The sequence below is a fragment of the Lolium perenne genome, chromosome 1 (genome assembly GCF_019359855.2).
Source record: "Lolium perenne isolate Kyuss_39 chromosome 1, Kyuss_2.0, whole genome shotgun sequence".
In the NCBI taxonomy this organism is placed as follows: Eukaryota; Viridiplantae; Streptophyta; class Magnoliopsida; order Poales; family Poaceae; genus Lolium; species Lolium perenne.
In genome coordinates, this window is record NC_067244.2 from 247528837 (window position 1) to 247543287 (window position 14451).

A 14451-nucleotide genomic window follows, 5' to 3' on the forward strand; every position below is an offset into this window, starting at 1 on the left:
CCTATAAATATTACTAATATGTTTGATAATTAGCTTAACGGGGTAAACAAATTGGATAAGAATAGAATACGTATTGGCATATTTGCTATATGTTGATCTATTTAGATAAGTCGGAGTAACATACTAACTTTTTTGCAGGTTATACAGCAGGCGGTTACTCAGGAGTTCTTTTTCCAGGCTAATGGGTGACAGCACACTAGTAGGCTACAAAATAGATAGTTCTTTGTTTTTATTCATTTATCTATGGTTGATACTTGTCTCAACCCTCTCTGATCCTTGATGTAAACTTCTGGATATTTTGGACCTTTCAAATAAATAAAAAGTCATGTGCATCATATTGATGCAGAGGATGGGCAATTAATGCACCATTTTGGAAAAAAAAACTTCTTCCTTGTTGACTGCTGCCTAATATGCAAGATAAGTTTATTTGAGAAACGCCATGATTTATCATATTGAAATTTGTAAACAAGTTTGCATCTCTTGTAGGAAGCCATAGACGCGACGCGCGCAAATTAATACGTGTGCACAATCACAAGTGCACTTATTCTAAGGCTCTTGGCGAGCCCAACAACACCATGCTTATTTATTACACCGTCGTCGATCTGTTGGGAGAACTACTCTATCAATGGTTGGCGATGATCTCCTGCGCCATGGTCTCGTATTTAAACCCGTAGGGGCTGATCTTGGAGCTGTCGGCTGAGAAGATGAAGAGTCCCGGAAGCTTGTTCTGGCGCTGTAGCTCCTTGGCGGCGCTGATGCCTTGGTCGGGCGAGAGCAGGCCGGTGACGTCGCCGGTCTTGAAGCTGGCGAGGAGCTTGGAGCCGGGGTAGTTGGCCTGCTGGTCGTTGTAGAACTTGACGTAGTAGTCGACGTTGGTGTTGTCCCCGTAGCCGTAGAACTGGAAGTTGACGTAGTCGATGACGCGAGGGTACTTGCGCCAGAGCGCCTGGTAGTACTGCTGGACGTCGTCCCTCTCGAAGGGGGCGATGGAGGTGGTGATGTTGGGGAACTTTGCCTTGAGCTGGGTGAGCAGGCGGCCGATGCACTCGACGAAGGTGTCGGCGCCGACGGAGAAGTGCTCGTAGTCGACGTCGATGCCGTCGAGGCCGTACTGGGTGATGAGGGTGGAGAGGGAGGCGACGGCGTTGGCCACCCAGGAGTCGATGGATGTGGGCGTGAAGAAGGCCTTGACGATGTCCTGCACGCTGTCGCCACCGATGCCGAGCATGACGCTGACGTTGGGGTGCGCGGCCTTGATGGCGGCCACGTCGGTGCGGGAGAGGTTGGCCGTGTCCCAGAACGCGTTGAAGACGCCGTTGGTGGGCACGGGCCTGGCCCCCGTCGTGTAGTCGACGGCGAAGGCGAGGATGAAGTTGAAGCTGAGGTTGGGGTTGATGGGCACGTCGGAGAAGCGGACGTTCTTGAACTGCGCGCCGATGTACTCTCGGAACAGGTATCCGTTCGTCATGGCTGAATTGGAGGGACTGTCCGAATTGGAGATGTAGTGAGGATGAAGGACGCTGCGTTGCTGCCAGATATATAGTGGTTGCTTCTGCTGGTATAGTTAAGTTAGGCAGGCGATCGATGTGCTCCGTTCTAAATACGCTGTTGGTTGCGTCACTTCAGCACGCAGCTTTCGCCGATCATTACGTGTACCCTATCCAAGACTATAAGTTGACAGAATTTGTAACTAGTAATGCTACGTTGCAGCTAATTATCTCAACTTGGATAAGCGCGTTTTGAATAAAAGTCCTTACGGTGGCGTATAAGCAATATCTAGGTATGGAAAACATCTGCACATGAGCTGTGTCGCTTCTAGTGTGGATACATATTTTACTCCCGGATGATGCTTGTTTGCACGATACAACGCGATCGTGAAAATAAAAGTGTCAAACGTCTGCTCCATATCAAGCCGCGTCAATTCTAGATGCACATTATGGCACCGTCCTTCATCACGAGGAATATACCACAAGATATTTCGTTATGCTAGTTATTATACTGCCAACACGTAAGATGGTACTACAGTAGCTTGGAAGAGTCTAATGAGGGTTACGGAAGCCGTGGTGGGCCTGATACATGGACAGATCTACACGTCGACAAGAACCATGTGCTACTCATCACTACTCCCTCTGTTTATAATATTATAAAATGTAGTGAATTCATCTATTTTGATATGTATCTAGTTTATTTTTAGTCTGTAGATTTATTTACTATGATATGTATCTAGCTCACTTTAAAATATCTAAAATATCTTATATTTGCAAACAGATGGAGTACTACTCTACTTCCTAGTGCATTGGCCAAGTCTGTTATACACTTATGCTCGATTCTAATGTTCCGCAACTTCTCATCATTAGCAATGTTAAGCTTCTCTGCTTACGATGAAACTTGACACTTGAATTCCGACGCAGAGGAGCAAACGCTGTTGCAATATTTCGGGCGTGTTTGGTAGGCTGGTGTAATATCCCAGTATTTGGGGTTACAAAAATAGAGGAAAAAGATGTGTGCATTGCATTCATGCATAGAAAATCCGGGGAATTTTCGCGCTTTAAAGTAAAACAGTCACAGTAACTGAAGTTTCACTTGATCTTGGTGGAATTGAAGTAACTCATCAAGTCAAGCGTTATAAACCTCAATGTGACTTTGTTAAAACCTTGTTTTGGGTAGATATGATGTGATCTAAGGAGTTAGATCAAATGGAACTAAAACCAGAATCATAACACATTAATCAAGGATCAACTGTTTGATCTTATTAAAGATCACAACATGGTATTCCTTGCCATAACATATGAACATCCATCTAAATGGAAATCAAGTAACAATAAATGAAGAAACCATTCTTCACTTATCTTTTCCATGTCCTAAGATTAATCTATGATCCTACCATGAAACCTCATGGTATTCATTCCACTTCAACATTGGAATTATAACAAGAAGATCCACCCCTGGAATAGATATTCTTCTCCATTCCAAGTTATTACACATCAAACCTAGAGAGGTGAGAGTTCTATAATAATTATTAGAGAAGCAACAACAAACCTTAAGCTAAACCTTGGATATACATCCAAGCATTTAAATCATCATCTTTAAAGAAGAACCCCAGGATATTATTCAAGTCCATCCTAAATGAGAGAGACCATTTACTCTAAACCTAGCTTTACCTATTAGTGAACAAAGGACAACCTTTGAACTAAAGTATTTGGTTGTAAACCATTTCCCTTGGAGTGGTGTGATAACCTAATATCACATGGAATAATATCATATCCATGAATTGATAAAGTAAAGAGGAGATTAATTCAAGCAAGATAGTCAAGTGGAGTTCTAGACTTAATACCTATTGAGATATTGTGAGTACACCATAAACCCTAGAAGTACTATACCCTATCTGATCAAGACAATGCTTGATCATGGAAGTGAGAAACATATTTAATGAGAGGTATCTTAGGAAGCCAAACCTTGATCATTATAAATTGAGTGATGATCATAAACCCTAAGAACTTGAGGTGAAGATATTAAGAACAAGATGATCATGCTTAATCCATGATCATGCTCTTGAGGTATTGAGGATAAACCCTAAAAGGATAAGTAGATATCCTTCACCACCTGAAATCATAGGGAGGTAATTAATAAGCAACCCTAAGCTTATATCCCAACCTTAACTTGTGAATCACTTGGTGATCATAAGTAGAATCCTACCATATCTCCATTCCACTTATTCTTCACCTAAGAAGCATAAGAAAATCTTAGAGACAAACTATATACTTTATATGGTGAGAAACCATGCATCCATATGACCAAAGTTAACTATAAAAAGAACTATAACCAATATAGTTACTTTAATGATAAATTGAGGTTAATAATAGAAGTTATTTGGTAAAAGATAAAACCAATTCTCAAATCCTTAGTAACTAGAGGAGCACATAAGATATGAAACAAGTAACCATATTACCATGGTTAGGGGAGATTAAACCCTAGCCAATGCAATATGGTGTCATTTCATCTCTATAACCAGAATTGCATCCTCATTAATATCTTATGCTTCAATTCATGAACATATATAAGAAAATCGTGTGCTACATTTTATGATTAAAATCATATGTGTAGTGATCAACCATTTATCTTTGTAACCAAGATCAACTATAATGGAAATCATACCTACTTAGATACTTTCAAAGGTAATGATAATATTAACCTTAAAGGGGAGTTATGATGGAAATTATAAAAACCCTAATCCATTGGTGCTCACATAAAATCATATGTAATTGACCAACTTCTTAAATATAAAGTCAAGTCCTCATAATAACTTCTAAAACATTTGGACTAAGAATAATCAACTCTAATTATCCAACATGGTGCTATATTACAAATGAGAAAAGGAATTAAAAGGAATACCTAAATTCATGTCTAATTAAAAATTGCAACAAGGCTCACATATATTTAATGTTTAATCAAAAACAATGCAGTAATACAATGATCCTTGTATTAGACCTCATGAAAACCAAATTGTGAAACACCTGCAAAACAGACAAGAATTCAAATTTGAATTAAAACCAGAATTCAAAACAAGAAATAAAACAGAAAATAAATAAAAGAGATAAAGGAGAGGAGGCTTACCTGGACCTTACCAGCCGACACAGCCCAGCAGTAGCCCAGCAGTCGAGCCCAGCAACGCAGCCCAGCAGCAGCCTGGCCCAACCCACCATACCCCTTCGCCAAAATAACAGAGGGAGGAGTCATCCTCATCCTCTTCGTGCGCATGGAGGACAGCACGACGGTGTGCTCCTCTTCCCCTCTCGCTGGCGACCTCTCCTTGATCGACGGTGTGACGAAGCACGCATCCCTCACCGTATAAAAGCTCCCCGACGAACCCTACTCTCCGATTTCTTCCTCTTCTGCCCAAATTTCATCCCAGATGAAACCCTAGCGCGACCAGCTGCCGGCCATCGCCGTCGATGTAGACCTCCCCGACCACCGCCGTGACCACCATCGTCTCCGCCGTCCTCGACTTGTTCATGGTGCAAAAGGAATCGTGCCAGGGCGAGCTATAGCCTCGCCGTTGAGCTCGTCTCCTCCGTCACCGGCGACATGAAATCCGGCGATCCCGGCCACGGCAAGCCACGCCGTCAAGCCCTGCGTGCTCCTGGTGAGCCCCCGAATCTCGCAGCATGCATAGCTCGCTCGGTTACATTCCGTAGCATGCCTAGCACCGTAGACCCGTGAGCTCTGCCGCTCCGTCTCGCCGCCGGCCAAGCTCCGGCGACCATTTGGAGGCGGCGCCACCACTGCTAGGTTCGCCTCGTTGTCCTCGTTCCAACGCACCCACGCATGACCCCGCGGGAACTTTGTATCACCGGCGACCATCGCCACTATCCGCCGGCCACCGTGCCCGCTGCCACGCCATCAATTTTGACTTAGTCAAACACTCGTGGCAGCTGTCGTGGACGTAGCCCCACCAGTCAGTGACTATGTGGGTAAACTACCCGTGTAGCTTTAGTCATTTTCTGTTTTAAATTTCAAATTCATAATTGCTGCAACTTCAACTGAATTTAGAAAATTCAATTTAAGTCAAAAAAATATAAATGAGATATCAAAATTCTTAAAAAAAAAACTCTATCCAATAAAAATACAATATGAAATTTTTATGTTTAATAAAAATTCAATTATTTAATACTTATTAAATGAGCCTTCTCTTTAATTCCAAATTGAATTAAAATTCAATAAATTGGAAAACCTTCTAAAATAAATAAAAACCAGTAAGAAAAATAAAGAAAACATTAAAGTTATTTTTCTTTATTTGTTATTTTGTTAAATCTTTATTAGTGGAAATTTAAACCCTAATTAATAATTACCTTAATTATTAATTGTTTAAAAATAATAAAATGCCAAATTCAATATTATTTTTATCTCCAAATTACTAATAACTTCAACTTTAAAATGAAGTTATTAATCATAGAATTAAATGGTTATTAACAAACCCTAAATCCCACATGGAATGATTTTATAACCCTATCATTTCATGTGACTCCTAAAACCCTAAATTAATTAGGAACCCTAGTTCCATTAGTACATGTGAACCCTAAATTTGTCCTAAACCTAAAACCCTAGGTTAGAACATGTGATCATGGTTCCATCTTTCAAAGCATGGAACCATAGTAGCAACTAAATACTTGTCTTGGCCACATGAAATGTAGGAGACCTATCACTAATATATGGGTATTCCATATATTCATCTTCATCAGACCTAAATAATCAAGTAGGATCAACCAAGTGTAAACCTAGATCCAATTACCAAAGCCATCACACTTATTCATTCTTATTTAGCATCACACCAATATGAGGAACCTTAAGAGCAACCATGCCAAATCTTGAGCATTCCATAACCATATTCCACTAAACCCTATTAGTGTTGGATACTTATCCACCATTCTATTTAGGATTCAATTATTCCTTACTTAATGGATCTAATAGCAAAACCTAAACCACCTCAACCTTAATTGATATACTTCTTATTATTTAAGAAGTATGTTCTTCAAAAGTTATTCTTTTAAAGTAAATAAAGAATCATCATCAACCCTGCTTATAAGGACCTATAAACCCTAGCCAGCTATCACCAACAAGGTATACCACCTTGATAGCAAACATTGGTAATTAAGATGTTTAGGCTTAATTAAACAATACAAGCCTAATAGCTAATGAATCCAACTAGGTTGTGATCCATTTACCACTTACTCCAGAAAACAATTAGAACCATAGAAAACCATAGAACCCCCACAAATCTAATAATCATACTTGTTCTTTATTAAATAACATGTTCTTCAAAAGTTATTCTTTTAGAGAATATAACAAGTAATCATCAACCATGCCTTATAGGACTTAAAATTGACAACTGCTCTTTACTTATTATACAACTACTATTCCTGGGTGTGTATGATTGTTACTATTCAGTTTACCACCTGCTTATGATTCTAAAACAACACAAAACTGAATAAGAACCTCGTTGTGAATCACTCTAAAAGTGCAACACACCCTGAACTAATCATTACCACTTACTAATCCTAAATCGTCGGGGTTAGATCACGCTTAGAGCGATTGCATCTCATTCTTATGCATTATTGCATCCTTGCCAATCTTTTAAACATTGTCCTTACCGGACGATGATGCTATTTCAGAATTTGGAGTTATTGCGCATCGAAGACCTTGTCTGCATAATCTTGCAGTCAATAAAGGCAAGTTCATCACTTGCTCATGTCATTTGAGTATTTCTATCAAATTACTTGCAAAGTATTATGGTTATCACTATTGCATAAAAATCAAAACCACTACTTTCCTAACTATGAATATGACTATGTGGTGGGCAATGGAACCATGGATTGTGTTGATATGGTGGAGGTTCCATTGCACGGGCTTATATCCATCTAGGATTAAACAACAAATGTCGCCAGTGATTCTTGTGCCGTAATACCCGTGTTAACCATAAGATCCGGAGTGGGACGGAGTAGTCAAAAGTGTTTCCACCTCTCGTTCATCAACGGATGCGCTTACCGTAGACACTTGTATCTGTCAGGGCAAGCGGTTGGCTGGGGAAGCCTTAAGTCCCCACGGCATAGTCCGTAGACACTTGTCGCTCGAAGTGCAAGCGGTTGGCTGGGGAAGCCTTAAGTTCCCACGGTATTGTGGTCTATGATGGGTTGCAGCTACCGGCGAAGGAGTTTGGTTCGATCCCAAACTGTCATCGTGGTCGGGGTCCACCCGTGAGTGGGAATAATGGGACCGGCGAGGACCCAGGGTCGGGGCATGCAACAAAGGGTGGGTGTTCGAGGTAGCGGAGGAACATGATTGGCTAGACCTTATACCGGGTCTCACACCAAAGGAAGTGTGGACGAGAACTTAAGCTCGGTTGGCACCAAGGTTAAGATCTCTTATGGGTAAAGCAACACACCTCTGCAGAGTGTAAAGAACCGTGACCTGTCACTCCCTGTTCCGGGATATGGAACTGCGAACGCTGCCGGAAAGGAACTCCATGAAGTTCTAGTAAGCCGGTGAAGGCTGACGGACATAGCTCTTATGAATAAAAGCAACCTTTTGAAGAAATGGTTATGAAAACTTGCATTGGTATTAGACTTTTTGGTCTAATACTGTAGCTAGTGCATTAAACACCTCTTTCCTATAATGAACTTGTTGAGTACGCTCGTACTCATCCCACTCTTAAATCCCCTGCTTAGATATGGAGGCATCGAAGGAGGATCTACGTGCAACTCAAAGGCCGAGGAGTCAACAACTACTTCAAGAGACAGGACCATGTCAGAAGAGTCAGATACCACCTCTAACAAGGAGAAAACCTAGATTAGCAGTAGAAGGGGACTAGCTTCCTAAACCTAGCTCCTATTTAGCTAGAATCTTTTCATAGCCCCTATAGATAGTCATATACTCTACAAATAGAGTTCGTGATAGGATTAGATTACGAGTCGTTCTTCTGGAGTTTATTTGCAGTTTTACCTCATTGTAAAGTAGGAGGCTGTGATGATCTTTTGTAACAGAGTCAGTGTTGTTATTCTATAGACATGCCTTGGACCCGCATATGTTTCTGTTGTACCACTCTGAGTGATATAATGCTAGTGGAACGGTGTTTCATTGGTGTTATATCAGACTTGCATACTACACCATGCAGTGGTATGCCGGGTCACCATAGCTGGACACCCTTGGTTCGCATCGGTCCAGAAGAATTTGGCTCGTTTGATTGTCTGGAAGCCCTCCGTGTTGTGGCTCAACCGGTTCTCAAAGCATCCTCGGGACAGGTCCTGGAGAAACGCTTGAATCGGCAGTTTCTAGCGGGCATGTCCCGTTATCGTGCGATTTTGCATGCCCTCGTGCAACGGTTGCACGCATGAAGAAGCGAGGGAGACACCGCATTGTCTTGGCCCTCGCTCCCCACTTCCAGTCATCGGTTCGCTCTTTCTCTCTCTCCATTCAACTCTCTCACTGACACCAAGCGATGTCGCATCAACCGCTGCCCATGGCCTCCTCGCCTCCTCTGCCTCCTTCGCTCCAACGTCGATGGATCCAGCCGCCCGACCGACGGTGACGAGGTCCAACGAGATGCTCCTGCGCATCGTCCGCGAGTACGAGGCTGGCGGCCGCGATTCGGCGGCGCAAATCAATGACAGTCGCGTACCGGTGTTGAATCGGCCGTCGCTGGTCGCTACCAGGCCAGCTGGCATGGGAACTCGCTGCGCGGCCGTCGCCGCTCTTCGCGCCGTCGGGATTCCATCGATGGATCGCTCGACGGGGGTTTTTCACCCCTTCCCCTAGGGTTTCCGTCGGTGAGGGAGGCGGCAATGGCGGCAGGTGCACCGGGCTCCAGCGGGAGATGGAGCCCCCGCCGGGGTTCGCGTCGACTCCGATGCACGTGCTGATTCCATGGGGTCAGCCGCGTCCGGTTGTTCTGAATGGCGCGCCGCGCTTCGCGCCGCCGTTTGGCCGACCACATGCTCGCCGGCATCCGTCAGCTCCCTCCGCGCCCCACTTTCCGACCGCGGCTCTGGCGCCCTACCAGCCTACCGCTGCTCCGGCTTCGCCTCCACCTGGATTTGGAGTGCGACATCCTCGAGGACATGCCAGCGCTGGTGTGCGGCCTCCTCCTCCGTCGGGGCCGCTTTCACTCCACACCATCATAAGCACTCTCCTTCCCTTCCTCATCTGATAGATCCTAATGTAGATCGGTTCGATGACATTGTAGATCAGATTGGTGTCATGCTGCTCCGATTGATGTGAATGTACATAGGATTCATGTCAATGTGCACTGCATGTTAGTGTTAAATGCTGCATGATGGAGCTTGAGCTTGTAAAGGACATGACAATGTCAAGTCCATGATGGAGTTTGAGCTTCTCATAGCCATGAAAATGTCAAGTCCTTGATGGAGGTTGACATTGGCATGCTCCGTGATGGAGCTTGACATTGGCATGCTCCATGAGTGACTTGACAATGTCAAGTCCATGGCATGCTCCATGAGTGACTTGACAATGTCAAGTCCATGATGGATCTTGACATTGGCATGCTCCATCATGGACTTGATAATGTCAAGTCCATGACATTGCTTGATATTGCCATGATGATCTTGTGATTGGCATGGCCATCATGGACTTGATCTTGTCATTGCCATTGGAGCTCACAATGCAAGTATCGCTAACTCTTTGCATTCTCGTTGCATCTGCAGAACTGGGCATTCCTCGAAACCTTCCTGGACGGGCCCATACTGGACGCAATGGACATAGCCGTCCGGTTGCAGCTTTGTGACCCCAATGAAGGGTTCATGGAAGCCCATCGACAGATCACCGCACCAAGGGTTCACGTCGGCCGTCCTGCTGACCTGGGGCACGCTCTCAGGTAGAGGGTGCCGGTGTTCTTCGTGCAGCTGGAGAGCCCGGACCTCATTGACCTTGTCGTGCCGCCCTACATGGAGTAGCACGTGATCAGCAAGTACAAGCTGAAGTACAAGAAGAAGAACAATGGCCCTCGCTTGTACATGGGCGAGCGCTGCGAGTGGAAGGTGCAACTCCAGTGGAGGGCCGAGCGTGTCGGCTTCATCAAGTCATGGAGCGAGTTCGCCGCCAAGCTTGTCCTCCGCGTCGACGACACGATCGTCTTCACCCCTAAGGACGACGGCTTCAAGGTCGACGTCTTCAGGAAGGAGACTTCGCGCTCCAGCATCTTCAGCTACAGGAAGCATCGCGAGGGCTCTTATGCTGATCCTCGCCGTTAAGGTTATGTGCTTGATCCCTGTCTCTGGTGCTATCTGATCCTCGCTGTTAGTTGTTGTGCTGGACTCCAAGATGTTGTTAAACACTTGCTTTTGTGCATATGTGACTGTAATGTTGGCTTGTAGAGGCTGTTGAATATTGCTTTTGGACCTAGGTAGTCTGCCCCTAGGTTTAAGTACGTGTCTTACCACTCTAACGTTAGGATCAGGTACTAAGTACTCTGTTCGTTGTGTATAACTGTGTGTTGTGCTTATGCCTGTGTTTGAGCTCTTGTGTGATGGTAAGGTCACCATATTTGAATGTGGTGAGGAGAAGCACAACCGGGGTGCCCAAAATGGCAACCAAACACATGTGATGTGGCTGAACAGAGATGAAACACTTTATCCAGGCATCCAAACAACCTCACTTCTGTTCGGGCCGATTCAACACATGATACCAAACACTTGGCCAAATCTGGCCCGTTCGCGATGTGTAGGGGCTTCTGTCTCATTGCAACAGTGGTGCAGAAATTCGGCCCAGCCTACCAAATGCGGGGCCTTCGTATCAATGCAGATTGTTGGTACCATATGATCTGATTGAACAAGGAATTGTTACAACCCTCGCATATTCAAACGACTAGCCAAATGGTAAAGAAGGTCAAAAAGGCACTCGCAACTACACTTTCAGTCGATCGATCGTCCTGTCATTCCTAGTTAAGAGCAGGGGACCGACCCAAAGCTGCAATCCGTTGAGAACCAACTTGAGGTTGGGTGGTTAGGAGGGTGATTGTTCCCCCAGCCCACCAGAGTTCAAACCCCAGGTTTGACATCTGTGTGTCTCATAAAGGCGGAATATTCTTTCAGTGGGAGGCGACGTTCCCGTCGACAGCGAGACGCCTGTGGTGACTTCGTCAATTTCAAGATCCAATCCGCCGGCTCGGTCTTCCAGAGGTGCTCATAGGGGTAGGGTGTGCGTGTGTGCGTTCATAGGGGGTGAGTGTATGCGCGTGTATATGAGCGTCTGCGTTTGTACTGTGTTTCTCAAAAAAAAAAACTGCAATCCGTTTGATCCATTTTTAGTGCATTTGGGTCGCGCCTTGGATAGGATGTGGGTCGCGATCCGACCTGCCAGCATGTACTCACAGTGGCACGACTTATTCAGTCCATGTTGTCTAACTTGGCCCGTCGGTGCCAGCAAGGGCATGCAGTGCATGTTGCGCTCCCGTTGCTGGGGGAGGCTGCTGGAGCGACGACGCGGCTTGAGGCCCAATGAAATATGCCGCCTATGGAGGCAGCAACATATTCCGGCCGCGCAGGTGTACATCGAGACGATGACTCCTGGTGGCGGTAGGATGTTGATCCCACCTCGTGATCGTTGGCGGTCTTCGTGAGCCATTTGTGCATCTTCATCAGCGGCGAGAGTGGTGGTGCATGTTTGCAGGCGATGGCGATGATTGTGGAGACGGCAACCGCGCGTCTAGAAGTTTAAGAAGGATTGGCCATCAATGCTCATGCAGCGTCCCAGCGCCATCGGCATCAATGCCGGCATAGAAGTTGAGGTGGCGTGGGAGTGGTCAGCGACAGCTTTGATGGCCGCAGTTGCTACCGGTGATCAGCCTTCTACCGTCGATCGGTGCCATGCGGACCTGCGACATGCACGTTCGCATAGACACATCGACTCTCCAAATTTGGTGGACCGATTGATCACGCCCGCATAGACACATCGACTCTCCAAATTTGGTGGACCGATTGATCCCACCGGATGGATATATCTATTTGAATAGCGCCGCTGGAGCGTGCGTGACCACAGATAGGTTTAGACTTGACAGGACCACTTGGGTCGCGTGACATAGCCAGCTGCTAGGCTAGGTGGGCCTTGGCTCACTTTAGAATTTGCAAAAAGAAATTGAGGATCTGGTATTAATTTGCAGTCCTAAGGACTCAGCCAGATATAATACAGCATAGGGTTTGGGACTGCTCAACACCCAGTTGGGTGTGGGCCGGTTTATATTTATATGGTATAGTGATGTATATACACAGAGTTATACAGATACGAAGGCCTAGTATTATACAAGTCTAACACAGTAACACCCTTTCTCAATCTTAGTTGTCCCCTGAAGTGTTCAGGAGATTAAAATTGTGTAGACAACCTTCAAACAAAGGCAATGACACAGGCTTGGTGAAGATATCACTAAGTCGGTCTTTAGAAGAGACAAACTTGATCCGAAATAGCTTTTGTGCAACACTTTCTTTTTTGACAAATTGATAGTCAATTTCGATGTGTTTCATTTGGGCAAGGAATACCAAATTAGATGAAAGGTATGTAGTGCCGATGTTACCACACCAAAGTATAGGAGGGTGGTCCTAAGGGATCCAAAACTCTCCGAAGTAAAGAGTGCACCCATATGAGTTCAGTTGTAGCAATGGCAACAATATTGTATTCAGCTTCGGTACTACTGTGAGACACTGTAACTTGTTTGCAAGCACTCACGTGATCAAGTTGGGACCAAAGAACGCTGCTTATCCCATCATGGATCCCCGGTCATTAGGATTTCCATCCCATTATGCATCCGAGATAGCTAAAAGCATGGCAGAATGAGCGGAGTGAAGATGCAGACCATATGATGAAGTAAGGCGAACATAGAGTAGGATGCTTAACAACATACCAGTGAGTATCCTGAGGTGCATGAAGATAACGATAAACCTGATTAACTGCAAAGGAGATATCATACTGAGTGATAGTGAGGTATTGGAAACCATCAACAATGTTGCGGTACTCTGTAGCATCCTCAAAATATAGAAGAGCACCCTCAATAGCAGACATACATAAGTGTAGTGGATGTGTTTCCCTTCAACATACCAGCTCGCAGTAACAAGTCTAGAGAGTACTTCTCTTGCGTGAGAGTAAGACCACGAGCATCATGAGTAACCTCTAAAGCAAGAAAGTGAAGTTTACCCAGATCTTTGACCGCGAAGTCAGTACTCAAGGATGTAACCAGACGATCAGCGGCAGTGTCAGAGGAGCTCACCAAGATAATGTCATTAACATAAATCAAAAGGGTACATAGTGACCTCCGGACGCTGAAGTAGAAACAAATATGTGTCAGCTGCAGAAGGTACAAACCCATGTGCACGAAGATCGGAACCAAGTCGTGCATGACATGCTCGAGGAGCCTACTTAAGACCATATAGCGCCTTAACAAGGTGATGTCTACGTACGTTTCTATTCTTGAAGATAGTGTTGGGTCTCCAAGTGCAGAGGTTTGTAGAACAACATCAAGTTTCCCTTAAGTGGATCACCCAAGGTTTATCGAACTCAGGAAGGTAGAGGTCAAAGATATCCCTCTCAAAAGCAACCCTGCAATTACGATACAAGAAGTCTCTTGTGTCCCCAACACGCCAAATACACTTGTTAGGTGTATATGTGCACTAGTTCGGCGAAGAGATAGTGAAATACAAGTAATATGGATGATTATGAGTGGTAATTGCAATCTAAAATAAAAATAGCAGTATGCAAACATGTAGCAGAACTGGTTGTAAACGGTATTTCAATGCTTAGAAACAAGGCATAGGGATCATACTTTCACTAGTGGACACTCTCAACAATGATACCATAATTGAATACATAGATATTATCACTTCACTACGCTACTCTGAACCATTCTCCGGTTTGATAATAAACACAAATTCACTGCGTAGGGATGCATAAGCACTC

General features: G+C 44.7%; 1 protein-coding gene across 1 annotated transcript; it reads right to left on the bottom strand.

Moving 5' to 3' along the window:
* Window positions 1-422: 422 nt before the first annotated feature.
* Window positions 423-1529, bottom strand: LOC127327531 (chitinase 2). Its single transcript, XM_051354312.2, has one exon. The coding sequence runs from the start codon at window positions 1466-1468 to the stop codon at window positions 623-625; it is 846 nt and encodes a 281-aa protein (XP_051210272.1). The 5' UTR covers window positions 1469-1529; the 3' UTR covers window positions 423-622.
* Between the last annotated feature and the right edge of the window lie 12922 nt (window positions 1530-14451).

What these genes read in the sequence shown, in the direction of transcription:
- LOC127327531 (XM_051354312.2), bottom strand. Translation starts at nt 1,468, where the DNA reads ATGACGAACGGATACCTGTTCCGAGAGTACATCGGCGCGCAGTTCAAG.